The sequence below is a fragment of the Chinchilla lanigera genome, unplaced genomic scaffold, assembly GCF_000276665.1.
Source record: "Chinchilla lanigera isolate Chin_1 unplaced genomic scaffold, ChiLan1.0 scaffold00194, whole genome shotgun sequence".
Classification (NCBI taxonomy): Eukaryota; Metazoa; Chordata; class Mammalia; order Rodentia; family Chinchillidae; genus Chinchilla; species Chinchilla lanigera.
This window is the reverse complement of record NW_004955595.1, coordinates 643052-661419: the sequence shown is the minus strand read 5'-3', so window position 1 is coordinate 661419 and position 18368 is coordinate 643052. Positions and strand designations below refer to the sequence as shown.

General features: G+C 36.5%; 1 protein-coding gene across 1 annotated transcript; it reads left to right on the top strand.

Moving 5' to 3' along the window:
- The first annotated feature begins 705 nt into the window (after positions 1–705).
- LOC102007719 (RNA polymerase II elongation factor ELL2-like) lies at positions 706–2608 on the top strand. Its single transcript, XM_005414679.1, has one exon. It carries the CDS (start codon positions 706–708, stop codon positions 2551–2553), a length of 1848 nt encoding a protein of 615 aa, XP_005414736.1. The 3' UTR covers positions 2554–2608.
- The last annotated feature ends 15760 nt before the right edge of the window (positions 2609–18368 follow it).

The following is an 18368-nucleotide window of genomic DNA, read 5'->3' as shown; positions in this document are numbered from 1 at the left end:
AGTTTGTAATTGCTGTGCATGCTCTGGAGGGAGAGTGCAAACGAGTAGAATAAGGATCATAAGTGGTAAGCTTATCAGCGATGCATTAGAAAGGTGAGAAAGAGAAATTGGCATGTTGAAAGCATTTGTTTTAGCCTCACTTGCTTTCAGAGAATATACATATCTATGAAACGCGGCCCTTGTATTCAGGCAAGTTGCCCCCAAGGAAACCAACCACTCACTTACATGTCAGAGTTACTGTAGGGAAGACTTGACGCCAATCACATCAGGTGAAAGGCTTCTCCTTTTTTCTGAAAGCCTTTGGATCCTGTAGATCACCTCTCCAATTACCTTCACTTGGTGCTGTAGTTACTGGAAGACAGAGAATTTTGTACAGGGAGCCTAGACAATCATTTAACACTTTGCAGTTTGGGATAGCATTCCCATTGAAGAGCACCTCACACGTGAAAGGAATGTCCTTCCATTGTCACAACCCACTTTAGCTCTTCAAATTCTGTGTCCGTCAGGTACTCTGCCCTTTATTCCATTGAGAGAGAATCTTTTGTGACTGCAGTTTTCAGCAAAAAAGTTCATTTTTGGTAGTGAATTCTTGCCATTGGTTGTTTTCTTAAATATCGTACTGTTTTCAACTTTGGTCTTTACAGATACGACGATATGAAAGGCTTTGGAGGCAGACATCCCAGGGGAGTACATCAAGGAGGACAGATGGCCAGCAAGAAGGCGGGGAGCATCCAGCCAGGGCAGCACAATGTCACCAGGCTGTCCACGGGGCTTACCGGGTCAGTGACTCAGCAAAGCAGCTTTTTCCAAAACCCTAAGAATGCACTGCCTTCTCAAGTCTCTCCTGAGCTCCAAAAACTCCCAGGCCTTAGCAAAGTTTCCCCAAATGATTGTTCTACTGGTCTGCACTCATCGAGTGTTCAGCTGTCAATTGTGAATTATGATAACCATCAAAACAGAACTGACCATCCTCAACACACCATCTCAAAGAATAGTCACTCACACCCCAGTTGCTCACAATCAATACAAGATAAAATGACAGTGAGTAGAGCAAACAGGTCTCATGAGATGACTGCAGAAAGAGCGAGTCAGACAGCAGAGAAATTCTGCAATAAATGGCAACATATTAGAAAAACACCTGTACAAAATAAAGTACCAGTTCGGAAAGCACCTAAACCCATCATAGATCCAGCACCCATAAGGAAAAGAACAGCTCCTATTAACCCTGCTTATACAGTTCGAAAGTCAAGAGGTACCAGGAGTGTCCTTACAAGGCCTTGTAGGGACAGGGTGCTTCATTTACTGGCGTTGAAGGACTACAGTGAATGTGAACTGCTTATTCGACTGGAGAAAGATAGTATCAAAGAAAATGAGAAAAACTCCCTTGCAAATATTCTGCATGAGGTAGCCAATTGGAATAGCCAAAATTGTTCATATTCCTTAAAAGATTCTGCTTTCACAGAAGTCCAAAGAGACTGGCCAGGATATAATGAGGCAGAAAGGCAGACACTGGAGTCGGTGCTTTCCAACAAAGTAGGTCCATTTCCTAATCCAAAATCTTCTCCAGATTCTAGTAGCGACTTCACATTCTCTCCTGAGGATCAATGTTTCAATTCAGTTGGTACTAATGATGTCATGATAAATGAGTTTAGTATATCTCACCTGACATCAGCAATGGAGTCAGCATCACATTGCCACTTACATGATGACACTGAAATCAATGAAATCAATTCATATACTACCAAAGATTTTCTTGTACCCTTAACTCCATCCCATCTGCTCACTTCGCAGTCGCCTCTGCCTCTAAATTCCAACTATACTTCTTGTAGCACCGCAAAGAGTCCTGGGACTGATGATCCATACGTTCTCACTATTATTGAAGACAGTAGCATCTTTAGGAGTCAGCAAAATGAACACATTTCCGCACAAATGTCAGCCTCTCTTTCAAATCAAAACAATCATCTGGAGATGGTGGAGAGAAAATATTGGGTGTCTGAAGAGAATTCCAATTATAAATTTACAGAATTTGAAGCAAATATCCAAAATTATAGTATTGACATGATGGAGACTCAGAAGGCAGACTCTGACCAACAAGAGAAAAGGGCAAGCACAAAATCAAGCAAAAACTTTAACAAAGATAGTTCTGCCTCTGGAAAGACTCCGCTACCATCTGTGTCTCCAGATTATTATAGTAAATACTTCACAATACATTCCTCTAAGAAGCGTCGTCGTTATGAGCAGGATTTTAGAGCAGATTATGATGAATACTACCCCCTGCACTGCAAAATACTGAAGTTGTCTAGAGAAGCTAATCACCTAGAATGGCAAAGGAGCTTCTTTTCTCCTGATTCAAAAGAATATCAGTATATTACTGAAAAGCTCTCAGTAGAGTATCGGAAGATAGAGGAAGCTAACCCCAATTGGTCTGAAGAACGTGATAGATGTTCATATCTGTATAACAAGCTGACTCACATAAAAAATTTAATCATAGCTTTTGACCAGAACAGATCTTACAGAAAACAACAGCGAGCCCTTAAACGTGAAGAAAGTTAAGCTTACCTAATAAATTCCCAATAACTTGCTCTACGTTTCTAAAGGGGTAAAACTGGGTGGCCTATGGAAATTTGCAGCATTATTCTAAGACTTAATTTAAATGTTTCTTTCTATGTGTTTATTTTAATTTTCATTTAACTTTTTCTTGTAACTTTTGTTTTTATTTTAAGCATTTTTATTTCTTTGATTTCATTGTTTTTCGTAAATCTTCATTTTCATTTAATTTTTGTGTTTATTTTTTCTTTTATCTTTACTTTCATTTAACTTTTGTGTTTATTATTTTTCATTTAATTTTTGTGTTTATTTTTTATTTAATTTAAATTTTCATTTAATTTTTGTGTTTATTTTTTCTTTTATCTTTACTTTCATTTAACTTTTGTGTTTATTATTTTTCATTTATTTGATTCTCTATTTCTGCAATTTTGAAGCTGCTGAATTTGGCCTCTTCTCTAGCATTTGATTTTTCCTTTTTTAGACTATCAAGGGCCCAGTTTCTATGAGATAAGACTGTGCACATTTTAAAAATAAAGAACTCTAATGAGCAAGTTGAAATGATCTGTGTCAAGAGCTTCTTTTTGAAATATTCTTAATGTAAACTCTTTCTTAAAACACAAAAGTTGGCAAAGTTGCATAAAATATTATGATTGAGCCTGTCACCTGTTTATGTCTTAGAACAGAAGTTATATAGTCAAACACTGCAAAAATTTTGAATACTCATTTAAATCATGTCTTTGCAAAATACTGCCATTAGAATGGTAACAGTTGTTTTTCCACATCTGGGTTCTTAAATGTTTTCCAAATTTGTCGCCAATGGTAAATATTTGTCTAGAGCATGTAAAAGACAATTGGAACATATTTAAAAAGAACAATTTGTATACACTGAGAAACCTAACATTAAAATGATCACTTCAGAACTCATCACTTAACTTCAGAATTAAAATACTCACAGTAACTTTGACGTTCTCTTTGTGCTCTTGCCTCCTGCCCTATTCCTCTGCATGCTCTGTAGTGGTGAACTCTTCTCAAACTTAATTCATTTGCTTATTTATTTTTATTTTTAATTTTTTCTGCACAGCATATTGACCCTAGGGCCTTTACACTGAGCTACATCTCCAGGTCCTTTAATTTTTTTTTTTTTTATGAAATCAAGAAGACTTTTCCTTTAATTTTTATTTTTGTTCCTTTGCTTCTGTCTTTTTGCTTTAGCTTTATTTAATTTCATTAGTATATATTTGATGCCTATAATGATTACATTTACCACGGAGAGTCAGTTCATGTACCTCTCACATCTCCATGCTTTTTCACCTCCTTTCCCTCCCATTTCTACCCTCTCTCCATCTCTTGGTCCCTTTCCCTTTCATAAAAGATCTATCACCTTGTTATCTACGTTTCATTTTTCTCTTAAATTTATTTATAGTTTGCTTTTCTCATATATGAGAAACCATGCAACATTTAACCTTTTGTGCCTGATTTATTTTACTTAACATTATGATCTCAAGGTACATCTGTTTTCCTACAAAGGATTCAAATTTTTCCCTTTTTGTGGTTGAATAATGAATACCACGTTTTTCTTTTTCCATTAATCTATTTGATTGACAAATAGTCCATTTCTACGAGTTAGCTATTATGAGTTGTGCTGCTATTAATACAGGTAGTCATGTGTCACTGCAATATGATATCTTTACTCTTACAGGAAGATATCTAGCAGGGAATTGCTGATCCAATTTCTAGTTATCATACTTTGAGAAACTGACTTCTGTACTGACTTCTACAGTGGTTGTAAAGTATACCAGCAACATAGAAGTGTTCCTTGTCTCTGGAACCTCATCAGTACTTGTTATTTGACTTTTTGATGACAACCATTTTTTGGAGTAATATGAAATCTGACCTACTTTAAATTGCATTTCCCTAATTTCAGAGATGTTGAGCCTGTTTTGCAGTATTTATTGGCCATTTGTATATCTTCTGAGAAGTGTCTTTTCATTTCAGTTGCCCATTTTTTTGGCTAGGTCATTTATTTTGGAGGTCTAATACTCTGAGTTCCTTATCTATTCTAGATATTAATCCTCTATCTGAGGTGTACCTGGCAAATTTTTCCCATGCTGTAGGTTGTCTCTTTACTCTGTTGTTTCCTTTGCTGTGCAGAAGTTTCTTTTTCTTTCTTTGATACAGTGTCATTTGTTGGTTCTTGATGTTTCTTCTGCAATTGGTGTTTTATTCAGGAAGTCCTTGCCTATGCCTACATCTTCATGAGGTGTACTTATTTCATTTTCCTATAGATGAAGAGTGTTAATATCTGTTGGTTTATCCAAAGGAACTATAAATATGTAATTTTTGATCAATCTTGCATGCCTATATCTGGTTATATGTGCAACCATTTTGAAGATGACATTAGGTACTATAACAACCATTGTTAATATCCTATCACCACGCTTTGAAATTCTGTATTATTGTTCTCTATGTTCTTTCATTTATGTATTTGTTTTTGGTATTTTGGCCTTTTTAAATGAAAAAATAAAATTTATATGTACATATATAAGGATAACTGGACTAGGTGTAATGCTGATGTCTGTGGTTTATTGAAAGGAACAGTCAGTGCTTAAAATTTTCTTTTCTCTTGACCAATTTTGAATTTGGTAATCAGAATGGCTGATCTGAAAACAACAGTATGCAGTATGAGAACCATTGTTGAACTCCTGCCATCTTGTGTGTGGAAGCTCTGCATCATTTCCAGTGTTGTCTTTTTTATTATTATTACTTGTTACTGTCTTTAATTGTTTGATCAATCTTACATTCTTATGTCTGGTGGACTGAGCAACTTCACTGAAGATAACAGTATGCAGTGTAGCAACCATTGTTAATTCCTATCATCTTGTTTTGAGGTCATGTATTATTGTTGTTGTTTTTGTGTTGTTTTGATTTTGTCTTCATTGTTGTTTTGTTAGTTTTTTTATTTTTAAAATAAAAAAATTAAAAAGAGTGTTTCTGTTTTAATATTTAGATATTTTTTATTTTGATTTTATCTTAGTATGTACAGCAGATATGGGGGTAGGTTCAGTCCTCTCTACATGTGTTGTCAATTTCACCAATACTATTTATTAAAGAGGCTATCTTTCCTACAGTATATATTCTTTGGTCCCCTTTGCAAATCTCAGGTGGCTGAATGTACCTGGGGTTGTTTTTACATCCTTTATAGTCTTCTGTTGATCTGCACATCTGTTTTTCTGCCAGTATCATGTTGCTTTTTTCACTCTAACTTTGTGATTTAATTTGAACTCTGGGACTGTGATGGCTACTGCTTTGGGCTTCTTGCCTAGGACTGGTTTTGTCCTTCAAAATCTCTTCTGTTTCCACACAAATTTTAGGATTTTTTTTCTAGTTTTCTGAAGAATGTTTTTGGTACTTTGATTAGGATTGCAATAAATCTATGTACCAGCTTTGGTAATATGGTCACATTGACAATATTGGTTCTGCCTGTCCAGAGACAGGGAATGTCTTACCATTTCCTGAGGTCTTCTTCCATCTCCTTTTTCAGAGGACTATAGCTTACTTTATATTTGTCTTTTATTTCCTTAATTGGGTTAATTCCTAAATATTTAATTTTAAGGTATTATTTCCCTAATTTGTTTCTCAGTAGATTCATTATTACTATACAAAAACACTATGGATGTTTGCATGTTGATTTTGTATCTTGCTACATTGCTGAATTTTGTTTTACTACTTCTTTATTTTCAAGTACCCTTAAATAGTATATCATTAGATCTTTAATCTTTATGAAAATGCTGTCATAATATATGTAGTCATCTGCAACTTGCTTTTTACAATCAACCTTTGTTCTAGGATGTATTTTGGTTCTAGGATGTATACATATGATGATATGTATTCCCATCACTCATTCATTTCCACTTCATATTCTAACCTCAGCATGATTTAGTTATCCATTCTCTGGCCAGAGATTTATTTGTTCCATTATTTTGTTATTACAGTGCCTCTACAAATGATGTTGACTTATATAATTCCATACATTGTGCTGTTATTTCCATATTTTCTTTAAAATTCCTTTTAAAAACCCCATGAAACTTAATTATTATTGTTTTACCGTGTCAACAATTATTTAAATATAGATGCATTCCCCATTGCCTTTCACACCTTCTGTCATTTTCTTATTTCTTCTTGAGATAATTCTCCTTCTTATTGAAAGCTTTCATTTATTCCTTGATGTAGGTCTGATGGCAGTGAAACTCTTGACTTTTTAGTGTGCATATGCTCTCACTTGATCTTTTGGATGACATGTTAACTAGGTATAAAGTTTTAAGTTGATAGCTAGTATAAGAACATATTTCCATTTTGGTTTCCTCATATTTGTTAGATAATTAGATGCTGATCTCATTGCTGTACATTTGATAGTAGTGTAATTTTTTTTCTGTAGCTCTTTTAGAGTATCTTCCTTGTGTTTCAGTTTTGCTAGTGCTAATAAGATTACTGGCTGTGATTTTTGTTATTTATTACACTTGCGATTCAGAGTGTTTCTTGAAAGTGTTTTGAAGCAGTCATTAGGCTTGGAAATTCCTCACTAAAACTTTTATGAATCTTTCTTTATTCTCATTATCTCTCATGTTCTTCCCATCAAATTCCTTATATCTGTCATGATCATCTCTATTTTCTTTTATCTCTCCATATATTTCCTACTCACCTATACTATAGTCTCTACCTCTCTGAGCTTTACTTTCCCTGCAATCATCCCCATATCTGGTCATCACAGAATATATGTTTCTTCACAGATAATTTTGCAGTAATTCAGACCAGGACACTTCAGATGGGGAATCAAGATACTGGAAAAAAGTATGCTAGGAAATATGAATAAATAGTATCATACCAAAGAAATAGTGTTTGAATCATCATCTGATTTACTAATTTTAATTTAATTATCCCCACAAATATAATTTTTTGAAATATAAAAAATCTGAAATAACTATAATGAAAAATAATAAATATTAACAAATAAATAATAAATAAATAATAGTAAACTCTATTACTTATGGGTAGAAATACTAGAATCTGCACATATTTTACATATTTCTCACGATTAGTGGTTTGGACTAACCTGTTATGTTCAGTGTCCTCTATGATACTCTAACAATTCAAATTTCTGTTAATGCATGGTAGTTATTAACACAGTACAGCAAGTAGGCTGTCATTATGAATTTTGGACATAGCAGTCACACAACTTTAGACAAAATGCTAAATTTTCTGTGTTTTATGTTTTTCCTCTATACAGTGATAATACTAGTCTTTAAATCATATGCTTACTGGATTACTTTGAAGATGTATCAAGTATCTACCTATCTATTATCCAGCTAGCTAGCTAAGTATTATCATTTAAGAGAAGATTCATGTATAATGGACACTCATTAAGCTACAGTTAAAATGACCCATCTTATTTATTTCATTATTTGCCTTCTGCTTTGTAATATTGCCACAAACTTAGCAGTTCAAGATGACAAACTAATTATCTCAAAGTTTGTGTGGGTCGGAAGTCATAGAACAGCTTCTGTTCCGTCTTTGTTTCAAGATATTTTTGTGAGGTTATGATCACAATGTTGGCTATGGTTGGGGTCTGATTTCAGAATCAATTGGTGAAATACTCACTTCCAAACTAGCTTATTGGATAGTTGACAAAATTCAGCTCCTTTTGGGTTTTGGACAAGAGCCTCAGTTGCTCCCAAGCTGTTAGCTAGACATACATCAGATTACTGTCATAGGGGATTTCCATGGGCAACATATGATGCGGTAGCTAGGTTCATTAAAGCTAACATGGGATAGGGTCTGCCACCAAGAAGCAAGATGCAATCTTATTTAACAGAGCCATTGTAATGACATATTATAACCTCTGCCATATCTTATTTGTTATGAACAAGTTACAAATGTTAACTACACTCAAAAGAAGTGAGGCAAATATATAAGAACAAAGTATCAGTAGGTGCTACCACTGGAGGTAGTCTTAGTCTGTCTGTCATAACTGTCATCTATAAATATCATTCTTCCCAGGCAGCCAGATTTTAGAATTGCCTCTTTTAACTGCAACTCATTAGACCATGTCTTTAAAAACTGCATGAAAAATAAACTTTATTTTCTTAGAAATTCCTTTGAACAATGTAACGTCTATATCAATTCTTACACAGTCAGAAAATGTCTCTCTAAGTGGGCCTCAAAATGTCATATTACAGGAGATGATCTTTTTAAAAATGAAATCTTTTGATTCTATGTTTTTTAAAAATTAGTATAAACAATATTATTACAGTCTTTGTTATTATATGATTAATTAATTAAAACCCTCCCTTACTGTTAGAGTGAAAATGATGTTTTAATTAACTGAATGATTGCATTATAAATAATATCCCTCCAGGTAATTTGACTCAACAAAAGTCAGAGGATTGCTTCTTCTCCCTATATTCATTTATTATCATTTATATTTCCTAGAAGTGACCTTAAGATATCCTTTGTGCTTAATAACATCTTCCTGCCGTTTCTGAAAGGGCAAGGTAGCTTATTTTGGTTGACAAGAGACACGCTTTGACCTTCTATTTCCAGGATGAGATTTTAGGCTGCTGTCATTCAAACTTTACAAATTCATCTCAAGAAGCTGCACCTGACGGTCCAATTTCTGCAGCCTGTGTGCATCCTACATTTTGTAGCCGCCTATTTTAGAATTTCTTCACATAGAAAACGTTTCCCACTTCAGTGGGGCATATCTGTCTGTACTAGGTTTTAGAGTCTACAACTAGTGAGGAAGATGCTATCAGCAGGGACTGCTTAAAAGTATCAGTGTTTAACAATACAAAGCTCCATTTGCTAAAAAGAATGGAAAGTTACCAAGCATGTGAATGGGTACCTGTCACCTGAAATCCTGAATAAGCAGAGGCAGATACTTCATACACAAGGTGTTCTATGGTAGTTGGGAGGAAATTTCCACCAAAATGTAGTGAGTATCAGGCAGTGGTCTGTGTGTTTGAGAAAATAGTTTAACAATATAGTCACTGACTTTGGGGAGATTTCATAGAATAACTAAAGAAATAATGATTATACTGCTTTCATAAATGGGGACCTGAAAATCCTAGGGAAGAGAGTAAGGAACAATTATTATAAGAGTTGCCTCCTATAGAGTACATATCAGGCACTATGCTAGCTTCTTTATTATAGCTGTCTCATTTAATTCATACTCCAACATTGTGAGGCAGGTATGATTATGTAAACATGCAGAAGAAACTATGGTTTTTTTTCAGACAAGGTCTCACTATGCAGTCCAGGGTGGCCTTGAACTCACAATGATCCTCCTGCACCAGCTTCCTGAGTACTGGGGTTACAAGTGTGCACCACCATGCCTGGCTAAAACTATAGCTTTTAAAGTTATAATTTTTTGACAAAACATGAAGAATTAAGTAATAAAAAGTGATATTCAAAATCAATCCTTACTTAAAATTAAGTGTGACAGTTAGGTTAGAATGTCAACTTGATTGACTGAGATTTGCACAGGAGACTTGTGGAGCACTTGTTGGTGTGTTGGATGTGTGACCTTGAAGTGTTAGTCTGGCCCTTTACCCCTTTCTGTACGGCACTGTACCCCTGCTCTGCTTCACAGCAACCACTAACTGAGCAGCTTTGTTCTGCCATAGCCTTCCACTACTATGTGCTTTGGAGACAGATGACCATGCTGGATTCTCTGAAACCATGAGACAAATTAAAGCTTTCCTCCTTCAAATTGTGGGTGTTAAATTGTTGTGTTCCAGCAATGGGAAAACTGACTCATACTGTTATAGCTTTTATATAGACGTCTCCTCCAAAGCCTCATGTGCTCATAGTTGGAGCTTTTCAGAGCTGATTGGATCTAGGGTGTATAATGCCAGAATTAAGGGTGTGTACTATTAAACTGGTCCACTGGGATTAGCACAGTTCTTAGCACCAGCCATAAGGCTCATAGCCTGGGTAGGTTAAAAGCGAAAGGTAGGCTGGCTGCTTGATGCTTGCTATGACTGCCTTCTCTTTCCCTTGCCTTGGACTGTTTCCATCTCTGTGATGTCCCTCTGCCATGCCACTCTGCCTTGGAGCTAGCTGACTATGGACTGAAATCTCTACAAACCATGAGCTGAAATAAACGTTTCTTACTTTAACTTGTGGGTATGAGGTATTTTGTTTCAGCAACGAGAATAATAACCAAAACACAGAAAATTGGTACCAGAAAAGTGGGGTCATTGCTGTTACTATACTTGATCATTTGATTTAGAATCCTTTGGGACAGGTTTTCTGGGAGGGTTTGGAAAGTTTTGGAGATGCAGGTTAGAGAAGCCCAAGAATCTTATCAGCCAAGTTTGACAGGCAATGCTAGCTGGAGTGTAGAACAATGATATGCTGATAGAAGCACAGACAAAAAAGGCCAGGTTCAGGAGATTTCACATGGGAACAACTTCACTGGCAATGAGATGAGAGGCCAAGGGTATTACAGTCTGGCAGAAAATGTGTCTACATTTTGTCCATGTCCTGAGAAATTACAGGAGGCTGAGATTAGGGACAGAGAAGAAGAAATTTCAAAACAACCCAGTATCAGGCTGTCATAAGTACTGCTGACTGCTTTAGCCATATTTATAGTGAGAATGAGGGATGAAAGGCATAGTAAAAAAGTTGAACAACTTAAATTTTGACCTAGAAGTAAGCAGATGTAAAATTAAAACCAAAACAGATGTGATTGCTGAAGAGCTTAGTGCCATTAAAAAGAAACTAAGTACTTTGTATTTAGAGATAAGACGATGCCTTGAGGGCATCTTGGAAATCAGTAAGATCCTACTTATCACAGGCTCAAGGGTAAAAAGTATAAAGCTTTCCTTTGAAAAGACAGTTCCTGAGCCACTTAGGGATTTGCTTTCTGGGGTTCATTTCTTTGTCCTCAGCTATTCAGAGGCTTCTGCTTCAGTGGTTAAAAGGAACTTAGCTACTGCCCATGCTGGTGTCAGACCTTGGACACCACATCATGTTTGATTCACCAACATGTAACATACAAGAGTTCTGGGGTCATGGAGGCTTCAAACAGACTTCAAAAGAAAGCCTTGGAAGTCTGACAAGGCTACCCTGAGAAGGCATTATGTATGGTTGTAGGAATGAAAGCAAAGGTGCAGTGGAGACCCCAGGAATTTGAAGATGCCAAGAATGTGGAATATATGTTGCTGCAGGCTATAAGTATAGTCAGTTCAAGAGAGAGATCACGTGGGCTGTAGCCAGCAAGACCATACAGATGGGGCCACCCAAGCCCTCTGGAGCTCACATCTCACCACCATGTCTGCCAGATACCAGATGCAACACAGAGCTACAGGACATATTTGTTATTCTGGACTGCACTCTCGTATGGTGCAGTTCTTTCATGTTTCCATATTCCTCTCTTTGGTATGGAAATATTTTTCTTAAAATTATGTAATTTTTAAAAAAATTCTGCAGAAGTTCACAAGTAAGTTTGCCTTGTGTCTCAGAAGAGACACTGGCTTCGTTGAGACATTAGAGTAGAAACTGTTATGTTTCCAGTTATGTGCAGGGTAGTTTTTTTATGTTAGATAAAGTTACAAACTCACTATTGTCTTTATTTGAAGATTAAATATGGTTTTAGGAGGTGTATCTTACTTACTTTTCCCATTGCTGACAAAATACCTGAAGTACAAAGATAAGGGAGGAAAGGTTTATTTTGTTCATAGTTTGTAGAGGTTTCAATTCATAGTTGGCCACCTCCAAGCCAGGGTGGCTTGGCAGAGGAGAAGAGTTAGTAGGGGGGAGACCATAGCAAAGCAAGAAGAAAGAGACAAGACTCTTCCTATCCCTTATATTGTGTGCAGGCTACACAATGGTGGGTTGGTGTAACACTCACACCAGGGTGGGTGTAACACTCACACTCTTAATCCTAGCCAGAACTACGTCAAACCAATCAATGGACTGATTTACTAGTCACATACTCTTAATCCCAGCATCATACACTCTAGATTCAGCCACCTCTGAAAAGGCATGAGGCTTTGGGGGAGGCATCTAGACCGAAGTCATAACAGTGTATTGGGTCAGAAGCAGACAAGGGGTGGCATGTGACAGCTAGGTTGATGTTCACCTTAATTGGCTTTGGGATTTTCCAAGGAGATTGGTGGAGCACACCTATGGGTGTATCCTCAAAGATCATGCAGACATGACGTGGAGTACTATATATAGTCCTTCTGTTCTTCCTCTCTGGTACTGTTTCTCTGCCATGCTTTCCAGCCACCATGAACTGAATAGCTTTGCTCCTCTATGCCGTTCTGCCATGAAGTTTCTAGTTTGGAGACAGCTAACAATATACTAAATGCCCTGAAACAGTGAGAAAAATTAAACCCCTTCTCACCTGATATTGGATACTGTGTCCCAGCAATGGGAAACCTGACTAGTATACTGAGTTGTGTACACAGTGCATTACTATATCACTGTTGTAGGCAGGATTTTCAAAGGAATAGATACAGGACACATAATTTTAAGATTATTTTATAATATTAACCCAAAAAGTCAAATGCAGAACAGTGCAAAAGATCTGTCCATGTACTAGAGTCTGAAAGAATCCAGCAGAGGGCCTGGATTGCATGACAATGTCCTGCATGAGTCAAGCTGAAGACCTAGAACCTATGATAATGTGCTCCATTAGTCCAACTAGGAGTCTGGAGCCCAAGATAAAGTCTCATTCAAGTCTGTACCAAGGCTCTGCAGTGGGAAGGCCCAAAGGTCAGTGGTAGAAGCTAGAAAGTCTGTGCTAGCAGGCTGAACCACCTTCACTGGAGCCAGGAAGTCATACTCAAAGTAAGGACCAGAGTTAGCCCAAACAGAAATGCAGCCATACTCATTAACAGTGAGGACTCAAGCTCCTCCGATGATGAGAACAGGTGAGTTCATATCAGAAAAACCAGCTTGATAAGCTTCTGCAGGAGGGTCAACAGCACACCACAATCACCATTCTGTGCAATAACACCAGAACTTTTTGCTTCTCCCACTTTAACTGTGTACCCATTAACCAAACTCTCCCCATCCCTCCTTCCCTCCTGGAACTTCTATTGTAAGTTTTGGGGTATATTCCTTGCCACACACCTTCACTCCCCAAAGCCCCTCCATTCAGCCTCTGGTAATCAGTATTCTCAACATTCTTTTTTTCTTTTTGCAGTGTACTGAGAATTGAGCCTAGGACATTTGTACTTAACTACCATATTTCTCCAGATCTTTCAATTCAATTTATTTTGAGATGTGGTTTCCCTAAGTACATACATTGCCTGCACTGACCTCAAACTTGGAATCTTCTTTCCACAGCCTCCCAGAGTGCTGAGATTACTGTCATGTGACACCACACCTGGCTTATTCTCAACTTTGATGATCAATATTTTGGAACCATTTCAAAATATCTAGAGGAGAGGATTTTGAATGTCTTCATTATAATAAGATGACAAATATGTGAAGTAATGTTAATTATCATGTTTTGATCTTTATGTATTATATATGTGAACTCAAATATTACAATGTACCTCATAATATATATATATATATATTTTTTTTCAATCAGAAAAAGCCGGTAAAAAATAGCAACAAAATTCTAAATTAGAAGTCCAAGCAGGCATCCTACACATAGAGTTTCCAAATGAACTTGTAATCAGAATGGGTAAGAAGACTTGTTACCTTCTATAGCATTGTGGCAAAAAATCACTTTAGTATTCAACACTGGTTTGAGTTGTGACTCTGCCCCTTTCTGTGAAATTTTGGACGTTATCTGATAGATCAGCATTCCATTTTTCTCCGCCTAATTTTCTCAAGTGATCCATTTAACAGGGCTGTGTGGACCTACAATTGTAGCATGACCACATTAGATATAAAAAAGGTATAACTATATGTGAGGGCTTGCACAAAAGATATACTACCAATGGCAATAGTTGTTGAAGCTATAAGGTGAGAAAATGTAATTGCCAAAAGACATGATATAGAAAAAAGGGCAAATGACTTGCCCTGTCCTAGGGAAAGTAGTAATACTGATGATATAAGATGAAGAACAAAGGCTAGCAGAAGAGTAGCCAAAGAAGAAAAATAGAAACTTTCATGGCTGTGAATCAGTGAAAAGGGGGATCTGCAGTTTTAAGTGATGCAGAAATCTAAAGGAGGGGAGTTACTGAAGGTACAGAGCTATGGGGACACCACCTAACTATATTAGGATGCCTGATGCCTCTCCAACTAAAATCAAAACATACATTAATTGTAGTTCCACACACCTTCACTAGATTTATTTATGCTTTTTTCCGTACCAGGAATTGAACTCAGAACCTTGGGCCTACCATGCAGGCGCAGTGTTACTAAGCTATCCGCCAGCCCCACAGTAGAATTATTTAATTAAAGAAAGATAAGAGAATTCCACTTGAAATTTTCAGTGATTTAATTGATGATAAATGATTATTCTTAGGTGGAATTGATCATTATGTAATAAGAATTCAGAATGTTTTGTGGTATTACAACACGCATGTGAAGAATATGAACATATGGTACCTATTTGACTGCTCACATTTTCCATGGTAGCACAAAGCAGAGATCTTGACGGCTAAAGTGAAACTTATTTATGTTCAGAATGTATGTGCTGCCTTTATTTTACCTAGTAATAATCAATTTAACTAATTAATCTGCATTGTTTATCTTATAAGCTTGATCAAATTCCATTTCATTCTTTTAAGAAATTGTTCAGAAATGTTGGCACTATCGCCTTTATAATTTTAACTGCTATAAATATGGAAAACTTTTGTTGTACTCATGGAATAAAATAATGTTTCAGAACCTCTGAAGTCTAAATGTGAGATGAAAAGATTTGTAAACTGACAGAAAATAACTATGATATATTAATGGGATAAACAACTAATATATCCTGTAGGTCAGCAGGCACCTTAAAAATCCTCTATAACATGGGTCAGACATAATGCTTTTCACTCCATTTTGCAAGCTATTAAACCAATGAATATCATGTACCCCCTTCTCAGTCTAAATCAATGCTTCATGTGTAAAATACATTAGAATATAAATATTATTGATTTCTTAATTTCTTTTGGCACAATCTTTCAACATAAACTTAATGGTATTTTCTCTATCTTTGCCCTTGGGAAACTATGAGTCTTTCCAGGTTGAGCTGTAGTTTATAGTGACGTGTCCTTGTTGGTCCAACAAGCTACTTCCTCAATGGTGTGTCTGGCCTCATTTCAAGAAGATGAAATATCAAAATCTGACTTAAAATCACCTTTCTCATATACATGTCCTTGGGTGCCATTTGTCTAATTAGATCCTTACTTGCTATAGAATTGGCTTTTCTTGATCATTAACGATGTTGAACCTAAAGAGCTTGTTTATGCTTTTGCACTTCACGATATCTCAAATTAACTTCTAATAAAATATAAAACAGAAGAGAAACAGTGATGTCTCACCTTCTTGTTCCAAAAACATTTCTGTCAGATGAGTAACTTTCAGACTGAAACCAAACATTTGGCACAATTAGCCCGCGGAACATCTGTGATCACCGTCTTCACTCTTCTTACAGCTATTCTAGCCTTTGATGAGGGTAACTCAGTTCCAATGTAGAGATGATAATTGGTAACCTATGCTTCCTGTGAAGCTGTCATAGAAAGTTGGTTACTTAGATATGACAGATTTCTAAAACCTTTCATCATTTTCTCACAAGAGAAAGACATATAAATTTTACAAACACATTTTCAGCAGCTAAGCTTTGTAAACTGTCTTCATCGGCCTTTTGATGGCACTGTGGTGGGAGCAAGCTCATTTAAATTTATACTGCTTTTTAAATGATTGCAATTTGTAAGATCTTCTACATAGTACACAGTTAACTCTTTGATAGAATATTAACTATGCCTACAATAGATGAACAAAATATGTTCCACAGTGCTATAATTTACTTTTAAGGGATCACCATGGGACATGAAACTTTGGATAGAGATCTGTAAAACTCAAAGGGTAGATCTTTGAAATAAATTATTTAATGATACTTTGGCTTGGGATTTATAAAGCAACATATGAGTTAGCAATACAGCAAAAAATCAAATAGATTGTTTGATGAATTTCAGTGCCTGAGGTCTTTGAAGCCAACCCAAAAATCAGAAGAAAAACTTTGCTCACTCTATACAGATGAAAGAATAAAAACAGGTTTTGTTGTAGTTTGTGACCAAAACTTTAGCAAATATTTCCAGCAAGGTATTTCTTACAGTGTCACATTACTTCTTGGAAGCACTGTGATGAGGCTGACAGTTCCGTTGACTAGAGACTCCAGAGACCAGGCAATCTATTACTTTGCCAGATTTTCTCAGCCAAATCATTTGCTCCATCTCAACATAAAAATCTTTTGAAGTAGGTTTGAAAGTATGTGCTGCTGCTGCATCATTATAAACTCTATTCAGTGTCTTGGTGCTCTTCCATATGTATAGTCCATTGTGTAATTGTGGGTAATGATGGTTTCTGAGATAAGATTAAAATTTTTTACAGAGGAGAAAACTACCTCAGGAAAACAATTTTTTTTAAGTTATAGGGTGTCTCAGTCTTGGCACAATTGACAATTTGAACCAAAAAGTTCATTGCCATAGGGTGGGTGCATTCTGCACACGTAGAATGTCGAACAGTATCCCTGATCTCTACTCATTAAATTCCAACAGAAGCCCTCCAGTCATTACTACAAAAATGTCCCAGGCATTGCCAAGTGTCCTCATGAGGAAAAATAGCCTGTAATGGAGAGTCAGTGGCCTAAGTAACACAGCAAGCAGTTCCAGAGTTAGAAATGGAGTTCAGGCCTCCTAACTCTTTCTGTGATAATATTATTCAAGCATACTGTCTGTCTTAATTATTTTTCATTCATTGCTGAGACAAAATACATGATGCCCAAAATTAAGGGAGGAAAGGTTTATTTAGCTCACTGTTTGTGGAGGTTTCAGTCCATATTCTGCTGGCTCCCAGGCAGGGTGGCACAGGGCAGAGGGCAACCTTTCATGGTGGTAGAAGATAGCAAAAGCAGCAAAAGCAAAAGGGAAGGGTGGTGGCAAGCAGCCTCTTTCTCTCCTTTACATATGCAAACTATCCACCCCAGGGCAGGTGTAGCACTCACACCTGTAAATCAATCATAAAGTTTAGAAGCCTACCGCATGACTGCATGAGGATTTGGGAGGACATCCAGAACCAAATCATAACACTGTCTAACACATAATTCGTACACTGAATGAGGGCATGTATCAGAGAGAAAGAGGAAGGAAGGGAGGAAAAGAGGAACGAATGAGAAAGAGAAAAAATAAAGCAGTCCAAAGTCGGGGTCTGAGGCAAGCAGTGAAATGACTCTAGTGGAAGTCCTTACGTTATAAACATGCAGAATCGGCATATGGATGTCCAGATCCCAGATACAGCTGAAAACCAAGCTCCTTCTTTTCTCCTGAGATTTTCTTTGGGATACTCCAACACTGAGAACTGCAAGCAAGTTGTGCAGTGCAGCCACTAACTGACTCCCAGACACTTAGAGGCTTTGGTACATCAAAACACATTTGGCTCAGGTTGGCAGAATGATCCTTTGTACATCTGTCTGTGATTTTGTTTTCTTTATTTTACTTGATTTCCCCATATATATATATATATATTTAGTGTACACTATGATGTTTAATAAATATACATTAGGATGATTAAATCAAAATAATATATTTGTTACTACTGTGCACTTTCTATGCTAAGAATAGGTCTATTCCATTGGTAACTGTCAGGAATAT